Source organism: Anser anser, assembly GCF_964211835.1.
Source record: "Anser anser genome assembly, chromosome: 18".
In the NCBI taxonomy this organism is placed as follows: domain Eukaryota; kingdom Metazoa; phylum Chordata; class Aves; order Anseriformes; family Anatidae; genus Anser; species Anser anser.
In genome coordinates this window covers 13,712,615-13,733,721 of record NC_139739.1, presented here as the reverse complement: position 1 = coordinate 13,733,721, position 21,107 = coordinate 13,712,615, and the positions used below count along the sequence as shown (strand labels likewise).

The 21,107-nt window shown below is 57.1% G+C and overlaps 1 protein-coding gene across 1 annotated transcript in view; it reads left to right on the top strand.

The window, feature by feature from the left end:
* The window catches only part of KSR2 (kinase suppressor of ras 2), a gene marked incomplete at its 3' end in the record, with an annotated part of 54,837 nt that overhangs the window by 11,680 nt on the left and 22,050 nt on the right, over positions 1 to 21,107 (top strand). Inside the window, 5 exon segments of the mRNA XM_083803328.1 lie at positions 9,430 to 9,611; positions 15,820 to 15,889; positions 16,614 to 16,697; positions 18,347 to 18,414; positions 19,508 to 19,626. Of these exon segments, the coding sequence (XP_083659454.1) occupies positions 9,430 to 9,611; positions 15,820 to 15,889; positions 16,614 to 16,697; positions 18,347 to 18,414; positions 19,508 to 19,626 (523 nt within the window).

Here is a 21,107-nt window from a genome sequence, read left to right as displayed (position 1 = left end):
CTGATGCCATGCAGAAAGCATCCTGGGTCTTAAAATGTTGGGATTTGGGGTGCTCCTGTCTGGGCATCCCATCGAGGCAGGGTTTGGAGCTTGACGCTGGGGAACCCTTTGTGGACGCAGCACGTGGTGGGGACGGCTTTGCTGAGCGGGGTGCTGTGTGCCAGCTCTCGTGGGGCAGGTGGGGAGCACCCAGGGGCTCCGGGGATGCAGCTCGGTGAAGCCCTCCCGTGCCACTTGATGGGTCTGGGTGCTGCGGGGTTCTGCTCTGCAGCGTGGGATCGCCGCCTGCAGCCTGTCTGTTGGAGCTGCTCATGGCTGCGAGACAGAAATGGGAAAAATCCTCTTTTGGCCGAGATGTGCACGTTTTCTACACCCCTTTCTGTAACCCTCCCCAGGGCCTTTTCCATTTCTCCATCCCCAGTGCTGTTGCAGCACCAGCTCCGGCTCCCTCCTGCTCTGCGGCTCGGTGCCGGCAGAGGCTGCTGCAGTGCAGGGAACGGGGCCGGCCTCGCGCTCCCTCCCTGGCCCTTTGGGTACTTCTGGTGGCCGTGCCCAGAACCCCACTGCTCCGTGCCATAAAGGGGGCCGTGGGCTGCTCGGTTTTGGGGGGCAGCCCTGCGGCCTTCTCCCCACGTGTATCGTGGTGCTGCCGCTTGCTGTGTCCCCGCAGCCGTGGCAGTGGCAACGGCAAGAAACGAGGGCAATCATCCTCCTCCCCGCTATGGACAGAGATGGATTTCTGTCTCTGGAAGTGATCCGATTCCTTCCTCTCTTGCGTGGGCACCTGAGGCCGTATTGACCCTGCTGCAGCCCCAGTCGGCACCGCCACGGTCACGGGAGCGAAGCCGTGGAGAGCAGCGTGCTGCCCGTGTTAGTTGTGTTGGGTCAGCCTCTGACCCAAGGTCTGCCCTCAGTTAGTAGGGCCAGGACGTCACCCATGGCACCGGGGGGAGCAGTGGGGCTGCCTCCGTTCCCCCAAGGCATTTAATCTCCAACCTGGTCATTGCACGCCCCAGGTCGTGGTGGCACAGCTTTGGGGTGAGGTTGGACACGTGTACGGACCAAAACCCTTCCAGCTGCTGCTGCTTCCCCATCTCCCACAGGGAGCCTCGATTTCCTTGCATGAGCCAAGAGGGAAGAGCAGGCAATGGGTGGAAGGAAATCAGAAATGGCTTTTGCATGGGCTTCGATGTCCCCATCCCCGTGATGTCCCTGTCCCTGCTGCCCTCATCGGTCCCTGCCTGGCCTCTCTGGTGTCCCCTGCCCGCTGCCACCCCGGTGATGTGACTTTAATTCCCAGTCCCTGACCACCAGCCACAGCCCAGGGGGATTATTAAACTCAATTAATAGAGGAAAGGGAGCAAGCGTTAATAGGGCTCTGTAGTGCTGGTGTCCGATGGGGGGCTCATCGTGTCGGTGCGGAAGGACCTGGGCTCCCCAAAGCTGCTCGGAGAGCTGGGGAGGTTAATTTTCTCTAATGGCACTTAATGATTTTCAGGATGCAACCAGTAAATCCTGCTTTCTAATCCCATTAGCGTTTGAGGATAGCAATTAGCGCATTAAAGAGGCAGCTTCTTTCTTTTTCACCCTTTCCTCCAGCAGAGGAGTGCTGAAGTTGTAGCTGTTTTCCACCCTGGGTGCAGTGGCTGATGTTTTACTGACCCAGGGCAAGAAGTGGCTTTTTGGGGAGCTTTTATCAGACAATCTTTATCTTATGGCAGCGTCCATGCAATGCACTCTTTGCAGACCACTGTCTGGCGGGACCCATCCAACACCCCGAGAGGGATGCTGGTGTCCCTTGGGGTCGTTATCTCCTCACCTGGGTTGTCCAAGGTGAGGTTCCAAGCAACCTCACGAGGTTTCTTGCATTTTGTGTTTCAGAACCCATTTCTAGGGTTCAGTCCTTCTCTATGCTGAAGCCTCCCGAAGCAGGGGTTAAACTTCCTGAGCTTACAGCCTCAGATTTTCCTGCGCGGAGCCTCCAGCTGTTGACCGTAACGCTGGGGTACGGAACATTACTCCTAAAAAGATCCCCCGGCTTCCATAAATCCACAACCCATAAACATCTCATGAACGGGCTCGAAACGGAAACAAAACATTTAGAGTGGCTGATAATATAATGCCCATTTAATACCCCATGAATTCCACGGGCCATTTAAATCTTCCATGGATAGTTAATGATTATTCATCAGCCAGAAGTCAAGAAAAAAACACCCAACACCAAACAAACTCAGAGTGGAAGGTCTTAAAAACCCATTAGATGGGGAACATGAGGCAAGATGGTTAAAGGAGTGCACGAGAGACCCCACGTTAAGCCCTGAAGTTTTTTTTGGAGGTTTTTGGAGGCAGCCTCTGCCACGGGGTGTCCTGCCCCAAGGCTGCCTTCTCTGTCCCTAAATCCATGTGAAGGAGAGGTGACCCCAAATCTGCCTGTGCTTCCCAGCCGCGGTGCCTTTGCCTTGCTGGAGGCTCGGGGTGCTTGGGTTTTTGGGGTGCATGTGAGGCCAGGCTTGGGCTGTCAGGAGGAGGCTGGTACAGCTCAGGGCAGCTTTATGCAGGGTAAGGAGTTGGTGTATTTATTCAGAGATCTCCTCGCCCTCTGTCTTTGTGATCGCATTCAGGGCATTGCTTCGGGTAGGGTTCGGTGTTCTGGTGGCTGAGTCTGACTGAAGCCATGGGTCCGGTAGCTTTGTGGATGCTGAGGTTGGTTTCAAGACCATTTTTCATAACCTGGATGGGTGAAGATATGCCTTATAGTTGGTGACAGAGCACACATCCATTTTCTCTCTCCCTTGTGTTATTTCCAGCTCTAAACCCATTTCCTTCTGTAGCATCTAGTGCCACCCAGCTCTCAAGCTCAGCACCTCCTCAGTTTTGGGTGGTCGTTTCTCCATTCCACATCACAGGAATCCCCCCGAACAGGACATCTCCCGTGTCGCTTGTCCCTGAGCAACTCCTCCAAAGGCTCTCCTGTGCTCAGCATCATTGCTACGAGGCCAGGGCTTTCACCCGCAAACTCTCCCAGGACCTGCACCAGCTTGGCTGTCCTCGCATTGGCCACATTTTGTTTGGAAAAAGGACCCCCTGCTCCCCTCCTGGCTGCACGCTGATCCAGCTGAGCCCCTTTGTGGGCACAGGGTGAAGCAGATCCCACCCGGGCTCTCCGGGCACAGAGGAAAGACCCAACGCATCCCGGTCTTGCAGAAATTTAGGCCCAGGGTCTTCCCCACCACCCCCTCCGTGCGGAGCAGCCTGCTCTGCTCGCAGTGCTACCCAGTGATGGGGCACTCCTGCTCCTGCCCTGCAGCCCTTGTCATGAGGATGTTTTCCCCTCGTATCGATTCCAGTCAGCACCTCTACCGTGCAGATCACTTATTTCCCACCCTGCTGGGTCCCAAGGAGCGGCACCAAGACAGCGCCACGTGGCTGGTGCCTCTGATACCTCCAACTGGGGGGGTGCAGGTGGGCTCCTGGTGGTGGGGACGAGCAATGCTCTGACGTTTGCAAAGCAGGGACTCTGCCAAACCATGCAAATAATCCCCATGCGGTATTTTAGGTGTTTTCTCTCATCTGGTGTGCTGTCCCGAAACATAGAGACCCGCCTGGTGCTCCCGCAGCACGGAGAGCGTTGCGGTGTGGGAGCCTGGGGAGCAAAACGAGTAGCACCTCTCTGCTCCCAAATCATCTTTCTGATCAATCTCAGTGCCTTTGGTGGTGAGTCAGGGCTGTGGAGCCACGTACAGTTTCTGGATTGTCTCCAGCCTTCTCGAAGTATGGCTTGCACACCGCGTCTTGACAGTGACGGGTAGCCTCCGTAACAAACTGGCGCTCTGCTGCAATTATCCCCCTGCTCTGGGCTGTGGCGCTCCTCAGGTATGTCATTAATGTTAATTACTGCTGCGGTGCTCCATCAAAAGGGGCAGGAACGTTAACATGCTTGGGAGAGAAACTTCTCACCGTGTCCTTTAATGAGAAGTTGAGCCTCCTTTCGCCACTTCGGGAGCGAGGAGCGTGATGCTGAATTTAGATAAGAATTAACGCCTGGGGGGGGGGGAGGCAGCAGAGCTCCTGCTGCAGGCACCGTGATGTGATACGCAGCCTCCTGGCCTCGTGGAGGACACAGAGAGGGCCGGAGGCTGTGGGTGGTGAGCAGGAGATGGGCTGACCACCATCAGCCGTGAGGCACCTGGGGGCCACGCTCGAGCTCCTCTGTGCTCGCCGTCTCCAAAATGTGGCTCCGTGGGGAAGGCATGAAGAGGTTCCCTGGCCTCTGCCGCGTGTAGCTCACACGTACCCGAGTGCTCTGGTGGCTTCCTTGGAAGTTAAGAGATGGGGACCGAGGTGGGAAGGAGAGCAGGCTTCCCAAAACGCCGTCAGCTCTGCTCCGACTCCTCCTTTTGGACCAGAGCTCCCCAGACCTGCTGCACCCCGAGCGCGCTCTGGCTCACCACACCCCGAGGCAGCCTGCGAGAGGCCCGCGGAGGAAAAGTGCCCCTAGCTTCATCTGAGATGAAAGGTTTGCAGCGCTGTAATTAGCGTAACGAGCGTCTACCTAGGGCTGCCCAGCTTTTTGCCCTTCCTCTGCTTCTTTTTTTGGGAGTCGCCTCCCAAAATGGGTCCTGCTCGTCTGGTCGGGGTGAAGCCACCCAGTGCCGGCCGTGTGCCTGAGTCCATCGGCTGATGGACCGTGGTCCTCGTGTGCTCCTCTGAGAAACCTAAGGGTGGAAACGAAGGAACCAGAAGGGCTTAACGAGCAGCAGGAGCTCCTCGAGGAGCTCGGCAATTAGCTCCCCGTGCCGCTCCCGCAGCACCCGCTCTGCCGAGCGCCAGTCCCGGGGGGGGCGCGTTGGGCTCCAGCTCCCTTCAAAGAATTTCCCGGCTTTATGCTGTACGAAAAAGTTCTGCTTTGTGCTCCAAAAAGAGAATAATAGATCAGTAAGACTCGAACCTCAAAATCCAGCCATCCTGGGGAAGCGGGGACGGGCACTCGGATAAATATTTAACTGGCAGGGCTTTGATATGAGGAACCGGCTTTTCCTCTGGCCGGAGGAGGAGATTTTTGTTGCCTCTTACAATAATGAGGAGGATAAATGTAACATCTGATCGACAGTCATTTTTTTGGCGATATCAAGCTAGTATAGCGTAGTGCTAGCTCGGTTCTGTGTGTGTAACGAAGAAATCCTGCTCAGCCAGCCCAGGCAGGTCTGAATAACCCCACCGCCTGTCCCGCTGCAGTCGCTGGACCCCACTCCTCATCCCTGTGTTTCTCGGGGGCTTGCTTTTTGCCACCAAGGCTCAGGGACGGAGCAGAAGGGGCACTTCTCACAATTTTTAATGCAGGAGCAAAGCTGGGGGCTCTCCCCCCCCGCCTTTTTTTTTTTTTTTTGCTGTTGCCCATCCATGCTGCTGCCTGGGTTGGAGGCGGCCGCATGCCCAGGCAGTGCCTGCCGAGCTCCCCGCTCTGATTTAATACAGAATATCGTGCAATTAAGCCAGTCAAAAGGCCATAAATCTTCCAGGCTGAATCCTGACCGAGGCCGTGCGCTTCAGCCCAGACGGCAGCAAGCTTTAATCCTTTGCAGAGAGCTCACCGAAATGCCGATGATTTTCTTTTTTTCCCCCCTATTTCCCTTCCTTTAAAAGCATCGCTCCTGTTGAAATTGGAGTGTGCTGGAGAGGAGCAAAGTGGAGAATAAAACACAGCCTGGCGCAGCCAGCTGCAGGGGCAAATCACCTGTTTCTGCTAAATTGCCTCTTTTAATCTTTGTATTAAAATAATAACGGCGGCAAGCTGACAGAGCAGGTATTTATCCAGCCTATTTATCCAGCGTATTTACCCAGCTATTCTCTCCCTCTTTTATTTTGGAGGAGGGGCAGAGAGGAGCCAGGGGTGCTGCTCATGGGGAGGGGGACCTGTCCTTGTCCCTGTCCCTTTTTGAGGTGCCCTGGGAAGCAGGAGCTTGCCCAGCACCTGCTGCTCCGTGCCGCCGTGCGCCCTCGCTCCGTGCATCCTCGCCCCATCCCTTTGTCGGGGCCCTATAGATCCCGTCCCCGAGCACCTGTCAAACCCTGCAGAAAGCCGTGACGGGCCTTTTGTCCCGTGTGTCTGCTCCCGTTTGTCACCGCCTGCCGAAACCCTATATTTTGTCCCCGCAGCCGGTGACGAGCAGTTGAGTGATGCCGCGCGGCGAGCGGGGACGCGCCATTCAGCGGGGACTGACACCTGGAGGGATCCGCACCAAGCGCCGCGCGCCGGCTGCGTCTTTTTTTTCCTTTTAGAAAACGAGCACGTGTTTAGCGAATTCTTGCCTGGAATGATGTCCCCAACAGTTGGCATTCACCTCCCTGCGAGGGTGAAACCGAGGGTTTGGGGACAAACTGGGGTGGTGGTGGGGAAGGGGACAGGTAATGGAGCTCCTGAATTGGCAGAAGAAATAGCTGGGGTGTTCAGATTTGGGGTTCTCCTCCCGGTTTTGGGGTGGTTTTTGGGGAGGAAACCCTTGTTCCCATGCTGGTGGCTGTCTGTGGGTGATGCCATGGTGTCACCCCAGGGTTTCTCCCCAGATTTTGGGGACTTTGAGCCTAGAGGGGAGCACTTGGTGCTCCTGTTTGCTTCCCACAAAGCCTTTAAGCCACCTGACCAAAACCCAAAAGGGATACTGAAAGCTGCCTGAGCCCCCTCTCTGTGCCCTTCCAGCCTCCCCGAGCGCGGGTCGAGTCTCATTTCGGAGGCTGTCCAGCTGTGACCGGAGGACAAGCGTCCTCATGGTGTGACGGCCGCGGGCCGGGCGCTATCGCTGCCGTCTAAATAGCCTCCGCCGCGCTTCCCGTCACGCCGCGTTTGCTCCTCCAGCAGCACGGCCCTATAATCACCGGGCTCTTATCCCAGGAGCCGTACACCTCCTCCGTAGGGGCTGTCCCTAAAGGGTGGCTGCATCCTGCACCCTGCTTTGCACCAGCATCGGGGTCCGAGCCCTGGCAGCAAGGGCGCTCCCTTTTGGCACAAGCAGCCCCAAAAGTGACCTGGGGGCCACGTCCCCAGGAGGGTGGAGGTGGCTTCAGGGGTCTCTTACCCCTCCTGTGGGGTCGGTTTGGGGTCAGCCACCCTCACCCCGTGCCTGGTATCAGGATGAGCGGGATCTCAGCATCTCCCCTGGCAGGGAAGGGTGTTTAGGGTAAAGAAGTAGCAGCCGGAAAGGAACTGCTCCGTATCCTTGGCACGGCATGGCTGACCCGCAAAGGTCGGTCTGTCTGTGTCAGTCTGTCTGCGGCTGTCAAGCTGTCACCTCCCCAGCTCGGCCAGCCCTGAGGGGCCAGGAGGAGGTGGTGGGGAAGCAGAGGAACCACGCTGCTTCTCGGGGTGCCAGGGGTTCGTGCCACCCCCCTCGCCACCTTCCCCAGGAGGATGGGGTGGCCGTGCACTGTGCTGCCTCCTGCTCCGTCCTACAAACCTGTCCCCCAGCACCCAGGGGCGCTGTGGGGGTCCCTAATGGCCAGGACTGTGCTGTCCCCAGTGCTGGGGTGCTTGTGGGGGGGTCACAGCAGCACCCACAGGGGAAACTTGTCCCTGTGAACATCCCTGTGAGGATGCTCCTGCTGCAGCACCCAGCTCCCACAGCACCTCATTCCTCTCCATGGTGGTGGCAAGCCTTTGCTCCCCAACCCCCTTTTTTGGGATGGGAAAGAGGACCGAGGCTGTGGCCCATCCAGTGGGCCCACCCTCGTGGGTCTCCGTGCGGGGTCAAGGATTTTGCGTGTATTTATTATTCTTCCTTCTGAAGAAGCAGGGAGAGAGGAAAAATCTCTCTCTGTCCAAAATCACTCATCCTTCCTAATAATGAGAGCTGTCACCAGCCCTGCTTGGCGAGGAAATGATGCTCTCGGTAAATATTTGGTCTGGAACTGATTTATGGGTGGAAAAAAATGAGATTAGTGGCTAATCACCGTGCTGCAGGAAGCTCTTTGGGCCGAGCGCAGGGGGGCTCGGGGAGAGCCGCACCGGTGGTGCTTGGACCTCTGGGTCTGCATGGGAAGGTTGGGTGGGATCAGGTGCAGGGGTCAGACCGGCTCTGACATTGGTGCTTTGTGGATTCGCATTCCTAAGGGATGGGGTTTTAGGGTCAGGATCGGTGCAGGGCATGGCCAGCACTGACCGCTGGTGCATTGCATCACTGCAGCAGTCGTGCGCGCGGTGTGCCCAAAGAAGTCATTATAGAGACCCTAAAAGCAGCAGCAGCTTTTCCTGTGCAAGGAAACAATTAGCTTATTAGAGGGCGGGTTAATTTTCAGATGCTAACGCGGGCTGGCGAGCGCAGCGTGGTCATTTCCTACCAATTGGCAGGGCCAGATGCCCGGGTGCTGCGCAGGGGGATGCGCGGCCGGGGGGGCAGCTTCGGTCAGCGCTGCTGGAGCAGGGGCAGAGCGGGGCCTGGGGCGTGCAGGTGCTCGCAGGGCAGCAGCTGATGGGCACGAAGAGGAAAGTTTCTGGAGAGAGCAGTGCTGGGGTTTATGCTCTCCTGTCCTCTGCTGCAGCAGGGCTTGCAGCATTGCGCAGCGTGGCGTGGGATGGCATGGCACGGCACGGCATGGCACAGCATTTTAGTGATATAGCACGGCATGGCATGGCATGGAACAGCACTTCTTGGCATTGCACAGCAAAGCATGGCATGGCACAGCATTTCTTGGCATTGCACGGCGCTTGGTTTAGCTCTGGGGCCAGCTGCTGTGGGTTTCCCTCCTGGGCTGCGGCTGGATGCGCCCAGCTGTTGCTGTTGCAGAGGTGCCACGATTCGTTCTGCTCCCACATTGGTTTTAGTCTAATTAAAATGATAACGATGTGGCCAGGAATCAAAGGCAGCAGACTGAATAAGAGGATGAAACTCAGCTGCATGTCGATGCTAACTGTACCATCGGTACAGGCACTGTGATGCTGGGAGCGCAGGAGGTCCCTTGTCCACAGCTGGACCATGATCACCAAGGGCTGTTGCTCAAAAAGGGTCTTTCTGCCCCAAATCCTCCACAGGGGCTGAGCTGTCTTTCCCAGAAGCTGCTCTGGGCACAGCAGCCGGTGCTGCTCTCCACCTTTTGCTATTGCAATGTGATGGGGATGGGAGCTGCTGGGCCAACGAGGGCTTCAGGGACACTTTTGGGACCGAAGGCGCTTTGGGACCAGCCGTCCCTTCCCAGCCAGGCTTTGTGGGTGGCAGAGCTCTCCAGTGCAGCGTGTTCTTAACACTTCATGAAAATTCCCTATATTTTTTGGATGTCCGGGAGGGATTGAGACTTCTCCCAGGGATGTGGGTCTAATTATCGCTAGATTTATGGGGCAGTGCAGCGTCTTGCTGGGTGAACATCACTCCCTGGGGAGCATCGTGCGAGCAAACCCCTCCAGGTCCTTTGCCCCTCACTCTCCTCTCCTTTCTCTCCCAGGGTAAAGAAGAAGAACAAGCCCTTGAACCTCAAGATCCACAACAGCGTGGGCAGCTGTGAGAACATCCCCTCGCAGCGCTCCCCGCTGCTCTCCGAGCGCTCCCTGCGGTCCTTCTTCGTGGGGTACCCGCCGTTCCTCCCCTCCACGCCTCCCGTCCATACCGACGCCACCTTCTCAGCAAGTAAGTCCCGGCGCGGCACCGCCGGCAGGCACGCGGGTGTGCCGTGCAAAACCTGCAAACTGGAGGACGTAACTCTGGGTAGGTGCAAAAGCACCGGTAAGGGATGGGGAGATGTGCAAATGGATTTATGGTATTGTAACGAGTGCAGGAGATTGGCTGCTTGGAGGTGGGAAATCCATGAGCTTTCCCCGTGCTGGATGGGTCGGTGGTGATGCCTTTTACTGCTGGTGGGTGTTTCTCAAGGGATCCTTTGTGATCGCAGCCGTGGTTTTGCCTTTGTGCGAGGTGCTGAGCCTGCTGCAAGCCCCATGGTGCTGGATCGTGGCAGCCGGCCCAGATCCTGCCTTGGGGGCTGCACGGGGCTGCTCGCCCTCATTCCTGGAGGTGCTTTTGGGGGGTTTGGTCTGAGGAGCTGAGCCAGCGTGTTGCTGGCCAGGAGGGGCAGCCTGATGCTCACATCCCGGTGCCTTCTGTAAGACCTGAAGCTTTTAGGATCCAGGTGTGATGCTCAGCCCCAAAGCTCCTGTGGGTTCGCTCCTTGCCCTGTGCCGCTATCGCAGGGCCCCTGCTTCACCCAGCACCCTGCCAGCAAAGACCTCGTCATTTCACGGAGTCACTGAACTATTTGGGTTGGAAAGAGGCTAAAAGATCATCTAGTTCCACTTCTTGCTTTCTTTTTTCGCCCCCATCAGCTGCCATTTGGCGGCACAGAAGAGTCACCGAGCTGCGCCTGGCGTCCCGCCGCTCCCGCTTCTGGGGCTCTGGGGACAATGGGACCTGGCAGCAGCTCCGAGGGCAGGCGCTGCTATTTCCAGAGAGATGCCCGGCTACCTGACTCGGGCTGGCATGGCCAGCAGATTGGCCTGGGGCGAGGGTATTTTTGCATCGCTCTTCCCCCCGCAGCACCGGCTGAGTTCGACTTGCAGCCCGGACCGACGGGGAGTAGCGGACCAGAAACCAAGAAATAAAGCCCGTTCTCAGCAAACCGCTGATGTGTCTGGTTGCATTAGGCTCCCTCATGCATCAGCGTGGGATTACGTCCCGTGGCGTGATAACCTGATGTAATGTGGCAGAGCAGGAGCGTGAGACAATGAAAAGTGATGGACTAGCAAACGACTAGCGCTGCCGGAGAGGTGTCCTCTCGCATTTCCCTCCCCTTGGCCCTCTGACTTCCTTGGCTGCCGTGAATGTTTGTTTCTGGAGCTAGAAGTGAGCCGTGGAGAGAGGATGATCCCTGTTGAGAGGTTTTAGCATCAGCTACAGAGCGAGATCCTTGCAGGAGCAGCGTCCGTGCGTTCATCAGCCCTCGGTCCTGGGCGCCGAGCAGGCTGCGGGGAAACGCGATGAAAGGAAAAATAAGCAGGAGCATCCTGCACGGGCCAGCGGGTGCTGAGCATGGTGCTGGCTGCACTGAGGGGCGATGATTTGCTGGGGCTTAATGGAGCTTGAAGCCAGGGCTCGTTACGTCGCGGCAAGAAGATGAGTTACGGCGAGCGGCGCAGAAGCCCGTTTATTTCTGGGGAGGAGTAAATGTCCCTGCGGCTCGCCCCGCGCCGAGGTGCAGGAGCTTCCCCCTTGTGCTCGTGCACCTCGTGGTCCCCAAGGAGCACCCCGGCCCCATGCCTGCCCTTGAGCCAAGCTCATTTAGGAGCCACCACCCTGTGGCTTTGCTGGGAGCACCCACGGGTCAGGATGGATCTCCTATTTATCCTAAAGGCTGATGGCTGCAGACCCTCCTAACAGCACCTCTGTTAGCCGGGTGTCCTGGCCTGGCAAGAGCCACTTGCAGGTGCATTTATTCTTAATATTTCCAGCATCTTCAGGACACCAACGTGGTGCTGAAGGCAGGGGAAGGGAGTGGCAGGGAACTGCTGGGAGCGCAGCCCCTCGCTGGAGATGCTGCGGGAGATAAAGCTGCTGGTGCCCGGGGACCAGGCGCCCTCCCACACCTGGGCTTGGTGGCCAGGGGGACACTGAGGACCTGGGGACGTGGCTCTTGGTGTGCAGGGACCATCCTCACTGCTGCCCTTCTCCAGCTGCTGTCTGACCCTGCAGAATGAAAGGAGCACCCGGTACAACCCAACGCGACCCAACACCCTGCACGTCCCAGGAGGGAAAACCCCACCGTCAGCCCCCAGCAAGCCCAGGCTGCCTGCGATGCCTCCACGTGCAGGCACCTTGCTGAATGTACGGCGCACAGCAGAGGCTCTTCCCTAGCCTGGGAGCACGGAGCATCCCCTGGTACGTGAAGCTTTGAGCAGCGGCCCCTCAAAGTCTTCCCCTCGTAGCATTTCCTACCCTCTGAACAGCCTCTGTAGGCTCTGAATGGGGAGAAAAATCCCAACGGAGGCATTTGAGCCAGTGAAGTGACTGAAGGCGACGTTCCGGCTGTATAAATAGGATTGTCACGCCGCAAAGAGGAACTGCCGTTATGATGAAGTGACTTCTGTTTCCCTAGCAGAGACGCTCTGGAAATAGCTCTGCCTTGTTCTCCTCGGCTGCTTTTGATGAGCCGAGGTTTCGTCTTGGCCCGCGGGATCGTGGAGCCTCCTTCCAGCTGCAGCGGGGACGTCCCCGCGCCATGGCGCAGCGCAGCGTGATCCCGTAGGGACGCGGGTTGCTGCTGCCTGCTCCCAGGTGTGGCCACCCTGACACATTTCCACCCTGTGTGCACTAGTGGAGGAGGGGGGCCGAACCCCTTTCTAGCCCGAATTCTGCACAGAGTTCACGTTGCGTGGGGAAAGCTGCTAGGGATGCTACTCTGAGCATCGCTGCACCTTCCTTTGCTCTTTGGGGAGATGTCGCATCCTCTTTTGGCCTCAAAACCAACCAGCACAAGGTGTGGAGGTGCCTTGCAGAGGGGATTTGCACCCTCGGGTGCCCCCAGACCCTTTGCCGTGGAGCAGTTTGCTGGTGAGCTTGGCTCGGCTCCGTGCGGGCAGTGACCTCTGCCAGCATCCCCCATCACTATGGGGAGAAATGTCCCGTTTTTGGCACATGGTTTCCTGGGGGAGAAGGAGGCCCCTTATCCCTCCCCCCGGTATCTCAGCCCTAGCAAAGCCACCTTCCTTGTCCCCTTCCATCCATCTTATCCCTCCCGCTCGTGTTGCGAAAACAGCCCCGTGCTGTTTGCAGTACCGGGAGGGAGGCTTTGCTTGTTGGGCTGCCACCATGATTGACAACAAATTCACCCAAATTCTCCGGGCGTCCAGAGGGGTGCCAGGAGGGGGGTAAGGCAGACAGCGTGCCAAAACAGTCCCACCTGTGGCTGAGCTCAGCGTACCCCATCCCCGCGCGGTGCTCCAGGCACGTTTAGCAAGGGCGATGCTGAGCCCTGGGGCACCATCTGTCCCCGGGGAGGGGGGAAACCCCAAATAAAGGACACAGGGAAGCTCCATCTGCCCTTCTCCGTGCAAAGCATCGCTCAGGCATCCTCCTCCGGCAGCGGGTGGGGGCTGCGGGGGCCAGGGGGGCGTCACAGCCCCGTCACCCGCATCCCGGCCCCGTCACCTGCGCCGCGCACGGGTGCCACTCAGGGACCCGTCACCGCCGCCTGTCACCGCCGCGAGGTGACAGGAGCTCCTCGCTCCTGTCCCTGCTGTCATTGCTGCACCGGACGCGGCTGTCACCGTCCCCCCCCCCCCGACGTCTCTTGGCACATTTGATCCCCGTCAAGCGCGGGCTGTCGGTCGGGGATAAAGCGCGCCGTGCCGAGCGAGGAGCCGCTTGCGAGTGCGATGCAGTGGCGGTGGTGAAAGCACAGAGGTTTTGGGGTGGTTTTGGGGTGGGACAGTGCTGGTACCCACCAGCCGGGGGGGCGGTGATGCTCCACGAGGAGGGGTTTGCATCCCGGGGGCAGCAACTCCAGCAGGCGATGGGGGATGTGGGGACGGAGGGGTCTCCGCTCTGTCATCCTCTGAAATCAACCCCATGCACCTGGGAGGAGAGGGGGATAAAACGCCACCCTAAAACTGTCCTCGTGCACTGGTGGAAGGAGAAATATGGTTAAAGAGCTCTGATTTTCAGGCCATGAGTGAGGCTGCAGGTGGTGCAGCAATGAATGATGGCGGGGCAGGGGAGGTGAGGAGATGCTAATGGTCACAGGGCAGCTTGGTTTTGGTGATGAGGCTCCATGCTGCCAAAATGCAGGGGCAGGCTGTCACGGCAGGGTCCCTGCTGGGCTCTTGGCATCCCTGCAGCCAGCTCTTCCCTGCCCTCTCCTCTCACCGGGCAAACAAAATCTCCCCGGTGCAGCTGGGGCGCAGCGCAGGTGCTTGGAGATGCCCACTGCGAAAGGGGTGCGAGCAGTGCCAAACCAGCAGGAATCTACCCCAAAAGCGGCTCATCCCCTTTGTGGCGGTGCGACATGCTGCTCCCATCCCGTGGCCACGAGGCTTTGTCTTGCAATTGCCCCTCATCCTGGTGATTTTGGGGTTTTGATGGGATTATTTGTGCCATGCTGGGAGGATGCCGCTGCCTGCATGGAAGCATCCCTGCCTTCCCTTTGGGCATAACCCTCGATTAATATCACCCATGGGAAAAAAGAAAAAGCTGTTCCCCTAGCTGCACAACTCAACTCACAAGTTAAAAGGGAGAATTGCCAATTAACTTGAAAAGCCCCCAAATCCTTGGGGCGGCAACGGGGTGCTCCCCCTGCCCTCCTGCACGCTGCTCGGTGCGTCCCGACCCCGCAAACAGCAGCCCTATTGTTGGAGGCCTCTGCTTTGCGTGTGTCGTCCCCCGTAATGGAAATAATTAACTGTGAATCACGTCGGTCTCATTTTTGTTCGGAGGTTAAAATCCCCGATACACTTTAATAAATTTTGCAGCGAGCACATTTAGAAAGTAATTAAAAGCCTCGGCCAGCTTTCTGCCTCGCCCCTCTCCCCCTCCCCGGGATGGCAGGATTTAATTGAGGCCAGCTGAAAGTTAGTGGAAATAAATTGTGGATGCTGAAGCGGAGGTTGTAATTTAATTCGGGGAGAGGAGCTGTTCTTGCCTGTTTGGTTCATCAAGGACCGGTTGGGGGGGGGGGGTGGATTTTATTTGTTTAATGTGATTTACAGATGAGAAAATGGCATTTAGGGGAGAATAGAGCTTGGTGCTGCAGGACTGGGTGCGGAGCGGTCTGACTGCTTCCCACACCAGCCCTGGGCTTGGAGGGTGGTCCCCAAAATCTATCCATTCCCTGTAGGTTGTGGGTGTAGGGGCAGCAGGATGGATGGTGCTGGGGTTGGGGAGCGCTGATGCGGGAGAAGCACGAGTGCCACCGGTATAAAACACAGGCAGCAATTACCTTAATTGGCTTTGTAGTCCTCAAACATCTTAATTGCTGACCGTGCTTTAGGGTCTGTCGGGGCTGGAGAAGCTGTGCTGGGGATGCTGCCGGTGCTGGGCTGTTTTTGGGGATGCTCGGGCTCCAGCCACAGCGGCGGTGGGCGCAGGCATGGAAATGTAACCTTCAGCCAGAGCGCAATTATTAAAATGGGATATTAAAGCAAACAGCGGCTCTCCCCGCTCGTAGGGGGGATATTGGAAGTGTGTTTAGCCAGGGATTTGCTGGCACGCCAAGCAAACGGCCGGCGCTGCAGCTGGGGCCGGCTCGCTTCGTGCAGGCCCCCGGTGAACCCCTCGTTGAACACCCAGCCTCCAAATCCCCAAACCTCGTTTTCCTCACCCAGCCAAGGTCCCGTTGCCCTTTCTCCTTCCTTTTCCCCCAGCAGAAGCATACGGAGGCTGCTTTCTCTTTTTAATCATCAGCTTGAATAAGAGTTAAATTGGCTTGCAAGCGGCTGACGCTCGGCTTTTTGTTCAGCCAGAAATGCAACCCCAAGACGTGATGTCTTATTAATAAACGGCGCCGCTGCCATTTATGCTTCGTTTTCCCTTTTCTTGTTTGGAAACTGCTAAGTGGCTCCGGCAGCTTTCGCACACCCATGTGTGCACAGGGGGGTGCAGGGGCTCCCACCCCCCTCCTGCCCCAAACCAGGTGGTGGGGGCAGCCGGAGGGGCAGCACACCCCGATCCCCCCCAGACCCAAATCTCGATGTGTCTTCCTTTGGAAAAATGGGGACTACCGGGGGGTCTCCAAGCGAAAAGTTTGGCAAAACCTCGTTTTTGGGTGCGTCCTCTGCTCCCCCCATGAAAATGTCACCTCTGGCTTTCGCCTCTGTTAACTCCGGTGGTTTCCTTGTCTCGTCCCATGCAGACACGCTGTCAGTGCCTCGCTGGTCCCCACAGATCCCCCGACGAGACCTGGGAAACTCCATAAAGCACAGGTACGCTGGCCCTGGTGTGGGATGGGAGCAAGCGCTGGGGACGCCGGAGCCATCCTTGGCCTCTCCTTGTGCCCCGTGGGGACACGCAGCAGCCTCAGCAAAGCGCATGGGATGCGATGAGCCTCCCCTTTTCCTCCTCTTGTCCGGGACGGGGGCTCTGTGTCGTATTCCCAGTTTCCCATGCTTGGCTGTGCTGTCCTAGCAGCCCATTTAAATTCCATTTCAGCTCCGATTTGCGTTAGATAAGGCTCCAGCCGCTATCAATAAAAGCCATGTATTACCCACGACCCTGCCAACCTTCGGCAAATTTCCTATCTCTGGTTTATTGCCCTTCTGTACCTGCGGCAGGAAGGTGAAACACGGGAAATTGCCTCGGGGCTGCTGTTCAGTGCGGGCTGGGAAGCCGAGCCCTGGGGCAAGGGGGAATTTTTGGAGCCCTGGACTCAACATCGGGTGGGCAAAACTGGGGAGCTGCAAGGAGTCCTTCTCGGTGGCTTGCTCGGACCTTCTTTGGAGCAGCCTGCATGAACCAGAGGGAGACTTAGAGAGGTGTTTTGGCATCCTTAGAGTGATGCCTCTCATCTGTAGCAGCACTGAGTGCAGCACAGGAGGGATAAATCACGGCTTGGCAGACTCCTGGAGGTGCTGGTGCTGGAGGAGGGTGCTTGGACAGGGCAGTGCCACTGTGCCCGGCCCCAGCCACCCTCTGCCTTTCTCCCTGCAGGTTTTCCACCAAGTACTGGATGTCTCAGACCTGCACCGTCTGCGGGAAAGGAATGTTGTTTGGCTTGAAGTGCAAAAACTGCAAGTACGGAGCTAGCTCCGCGTGCAGCTCCTGGGGCATCACGAGGGCTTTGGTGGTGGAGCCGGGCAGGGGCTCGGGCACGGGGAGAGCAGCCAGCACCCCGCCACCTTGTAGGAAGCCTTGACGAGACATGGGATTGGGTGAAAAAAGCCCCAAAACAGGGCTGAGGCCAGGTCAGGTCTGCATGAAGGGAGGGGAGCAGGTCCTTGGGGAGGCTGCTGCCCACCGGGGCTGCTCGCCTGGCAGGGTGCCGTGTGGAGCTGTGCACCTGCAGGCAGCACGGGGGCTTCGCGCCCAGCTTTGGCCCAAATCCTTCCTTTTATTCCCCAGCGAAAGTCGCAGGGGCTTCTAGTTCCTGGCAGGCACGTGGTGGCAAGCAGCCAGCCCACCCACGAGCCCAATTAAGATGCTTTGCAAAGGAGAGGGACGGCGGCGGAGGGTCCATTTCCATTTTTTGGGCAAGGCTGGGAAAAGACAGCGAGGAGGATGGTAATGCCACTTAAAATCCAGGGTCGCCCGTCTCCTGCGCGGTATTGTGCAGGCATCAGCACTTAGTGAAACTGCTTCTGGAGGCGCAATTGCCTCTGCTAGGGATCAGTGCTGGGAATTTGCTGATTGTCTGCTGGTAACTGAGTTAGCTGGGGCTATCAAGCGATAACGATCGCTGGGGCCGTTGATTAAATGCTGATGAGTTAGCAAAGTGGGATTTAAACCCGGGCAAGGAATGCGGAGCTATTGTGCAGTTCTGGGTGGTGGTGGAGGTTTTCTGGAAGTGATAACATTAAAAAACACTTTTTTTTTTCTTTTTTTTTTAAGTGGTGATTCTTCAGCTTATTTTTCACTTGAGCCACCTCCTGCACGCATCACCCTGTTCCCTTGGGAGCTCTTCCCCTTTCCCCCTGTGTGTACAAGGGCTGAAAAACGGCCAGGATCTGTCCTGCTCCTGCTTCCTGTGTTTGCTCAGAAAAGAGCAAATGAATCCCAAGTATTTTAAAAACTTGGGATGAACACAAAATATTTGTGTTTGCTGACTTTGCCGTAGCTGCTTGGCCCCGTGCTATGTTCCCCTACCCAAACGAGGGGGAGGGGAAATGCAGGTAAACCAAACAAACAGAGCAAAAAAACCCCCAAGCCTCAGCTACTGAATTAATCTCTACCTTTCCCTCTAGGAATGGCTTTGTAATAAAAGCCAACATGCAAGACTCCTGAATTTTCATTACCCAGCTCATTGACTTGTAGCTGCCGCCGTTTTTTCCTCCTCTGCCCTTGGTTTTTGAATTCTTTCCTGTGTTTTATTTTTTTTCCCTTTTCCCCTGGCTCTCCCCATCCACAGGCTCCGGACTCTTTCCCATCCCTAATTGGGAACAAACAGGAACATTTTGGGGTGGGAGCCTGCTGATGCCTATGTGCCTGCCCGCGGGGTGCAGCCCTCCGTGGGCTCCATGCCCCAGAATATTGCAGAATATTCACCAAAAGTCCCACAAACGCTCCTGTTATTTTGGTTAAAAGTCAGAAATTACAATTTGGGGTTGCAGGAGCAGGGAGGGAGGCTTTTCCCAGAGGACAATTGCGTGGCCCCGGGCACACGGCGATGCGCCGGGGCCGCGTCCGTCCCCATTCCTTACGGTTTTCTCCGTGTCCCCCCCCTTTAGGCTCAAGTGCCACAACAAATGCACCAAAGAGGCCCCTCCGTGCCACCTGCTGATCATCCACCGCGGAGGTAAGGGCCTTTCTTCCGCTTCTGCCTCCCGGGATGCTGCCTCCAGGTAAAACTTTCAGAAGCCCCCGGGCGACTTTCGGGAGCCCGAGCCCTCGACCCGAGGCTCCCGAAACCGCTTTGGGCGCTCTGTGAAAATTTTACCGACCGTCTTTTCCGCTTGTAGGGAGACGAGCCGTGCGGGGCGAGGCAGATTTGCATTGCAAACCGCTTCCACCCACCCTCCCCCTGCCACCTTTTCTTTTCAGATTCCCCACCGCACGGGGTAAGTGCCAACAGGTTTTAGCCTTTCGCTAACTCAGGGCGCACGCGTGGCACCCGGACCCACCGCGGCTCTCGGTGCATGGGGGTCCCGGCCGTGCCCCTCCGGATGCTCTCCTCGTGTTTCCGGAGCTGCCTGCCCTGAGAATCCATTGGAAATACAGAGAAATTTGGAAATTTGGGCACTTTTGCAAGCCTGGAAAGGGAGATCTCGCAGCTGGAAGATGGGCGCCGCTTCCCACCTCTTTTCTTCCAGTTTTTGGCCGAGTGCTCCGACGGCGGAGGACGAAGGGCTGAGATCACTTAGGGGAAATGCTTTCAAAGCCAATTCCAGCTCTGAGTTTAATTTTGAGCTAATAAGGCTGCTCGTGTGCGCTAAACACCACCCGATCACCAAAAGCCTGCTCAGCAGTTCCATACCAGGGAAACGCATTGCGCTGGTGGCACCAGGGCTCGGCGGTGGGCGACTCCCAGAAACTGGGGTCACGGCTGCGGGCCGAGAAATTGCCGGCACTGCCTGCTGCACGTTTTAGGGCAGGAGCAAGGAGTGATGTGGCTTGGGGGCAGCCCCTGCAGCCGGTGTTCAGCATTAATGAATTAACCCCCCCCCAAATGCTCCTAAAACGTCCCTGCTGCGTGTGGGAGGCTCTGAGCCGGCTCCTTGGCCTGCTGCAAGGAAGAGGATGGTGGCACTGGGTGGGAAAACGCTCGTGCTGGCCGAAGCCCCGGGCTCCTGGCGGCTGCTGATGCTCTCCGACGTGCGCCTTTACAGCCTCCCTCTTTCTCTCTTTCCCCCCCCCTCCACCCCTGTCCCCCCTGTCCCCTCTCCCCGCAGCGAGGTTAGTCCGGACAGAGTCGGTGCCCTGCGATATCAACAACCCCCTGCGGAAGCCCCCCAGGTATTCGGACCTGCACGTCAGCCAGACGCTCCCCAAAACCAACAAGCTCAACAAGGTGAGCAGCGTGGCGTGGTCCCCGACCCCTGCCCAGACCCCTGCCCGGCAGCCACCGAGGTTCTGCTCCTACCTCAATGCCCCAGACCCCTCCTGTGCTCCCAAGAGGGGAATCATCAAAATTTCGGTGGCTTTTGCTGGGTCTTTGGCCGCCCCTTGCCTGGGTCCGTCCATCACCCAGGGTCCATCCATCACCCCTGAAGCCCCATCCCCAACTTGCCCCGGGCCGTGTCCTCCCCTGGAGCATCAAACCCCTCTGCTATGCAGGAGCTTTGAAAGTCATTCTTAAAGGAAAGAATTAATTAAATTCCCGTGCTCACGTGCCCTGTGCTTAGGGCAGGAGGGGACCGGTGGATTTTCCCCTGGGTGGAGCATCTCCTTCTCCTGCGGCTCCTTGGGTTTTTAGGCACATCTACCTTTCCCCCTGCATTCTGCATCCTCCAAGCTTATTTCTTTCAAATGGCTCAAAAACCATGTGCTGCTGCCTGAAACTTCAGGAAAACTGCTCCAAGTCAGACAAGCCCAGAGTCTGCTCGTGTCCCTGGCCTCGCCGGTCGAGGCAGAGCGGGCAGTGCACCTGGCTGCTTTCTCTGCGCTACATTAATCGCAATAAACCAGCATGGGTTTATTTTGGAGGAAATTTAGAGTTTTTACGCCCCAGGCTCTTAGGAGATCCTCAGAGTAATTATCTGCCTTGTTGTTGTTGTGGTTATGGCGTGGTGCAAATGGCTTCGGTGGCACCTGGGGAGGCTGCAGAGCTGCCGCGGGAAGCTAAAAGAAACCCAGATGCATTTTTCTTTCTATCGCAGATCCTTCCAGTGATTTTTTTCATGTAGCTGCCACGCTCTTTTATTTTATTAGAGGGCACTGGGGAAGTGATTCAGCCCGCTGGTACGGGCTGGGACAGGAAGGGCAGCAACACCAGTCTCCTTCTGCCACCGTGCTCCTGTCGTAGCTTTCCCCTAAGCAGGGCGTAACGATGCACGCTGTATATTTGTAGACCTATCTCATGCTTTGAAAGCAACAAATGAAACTCATGCCCGTGCTGATACATATATCTGTATGTCCTAATATGTGCACGTGCAGATCGCCGAGCTGTACTCGGCTCTGAGGATGCAATGGGGCTTTTCTAAGGAGGACCGATAACGACTGCTGGATCAGCAGCCACTAGGAAATCGTGTTCATGCTTGTCCCAGGCTGTGACCTGAGTGCTCCCGTTCCCATTAAAGTGTCCTCTATAAACGTGCTTTATCCATCAGGGCCCCTTCTTTTGTTGGTGTTTCTGAAAGCTTTTCTTTAGAGATATCCTGTTCTCTGTGCACAGCATTAAAATCTCATTGTTCGTGGCGCTCGGTGTTGGTTTAAAAAATATTTTGCCAAGCCAAGGCTGCCGTGTGTGTCAGGGTGGACTGTACAAAATGCACGTGGGTTTCCTGGAAAGCCCAGCTCGTTTAAAACCTCATTAAATGGGACAAAATTGGG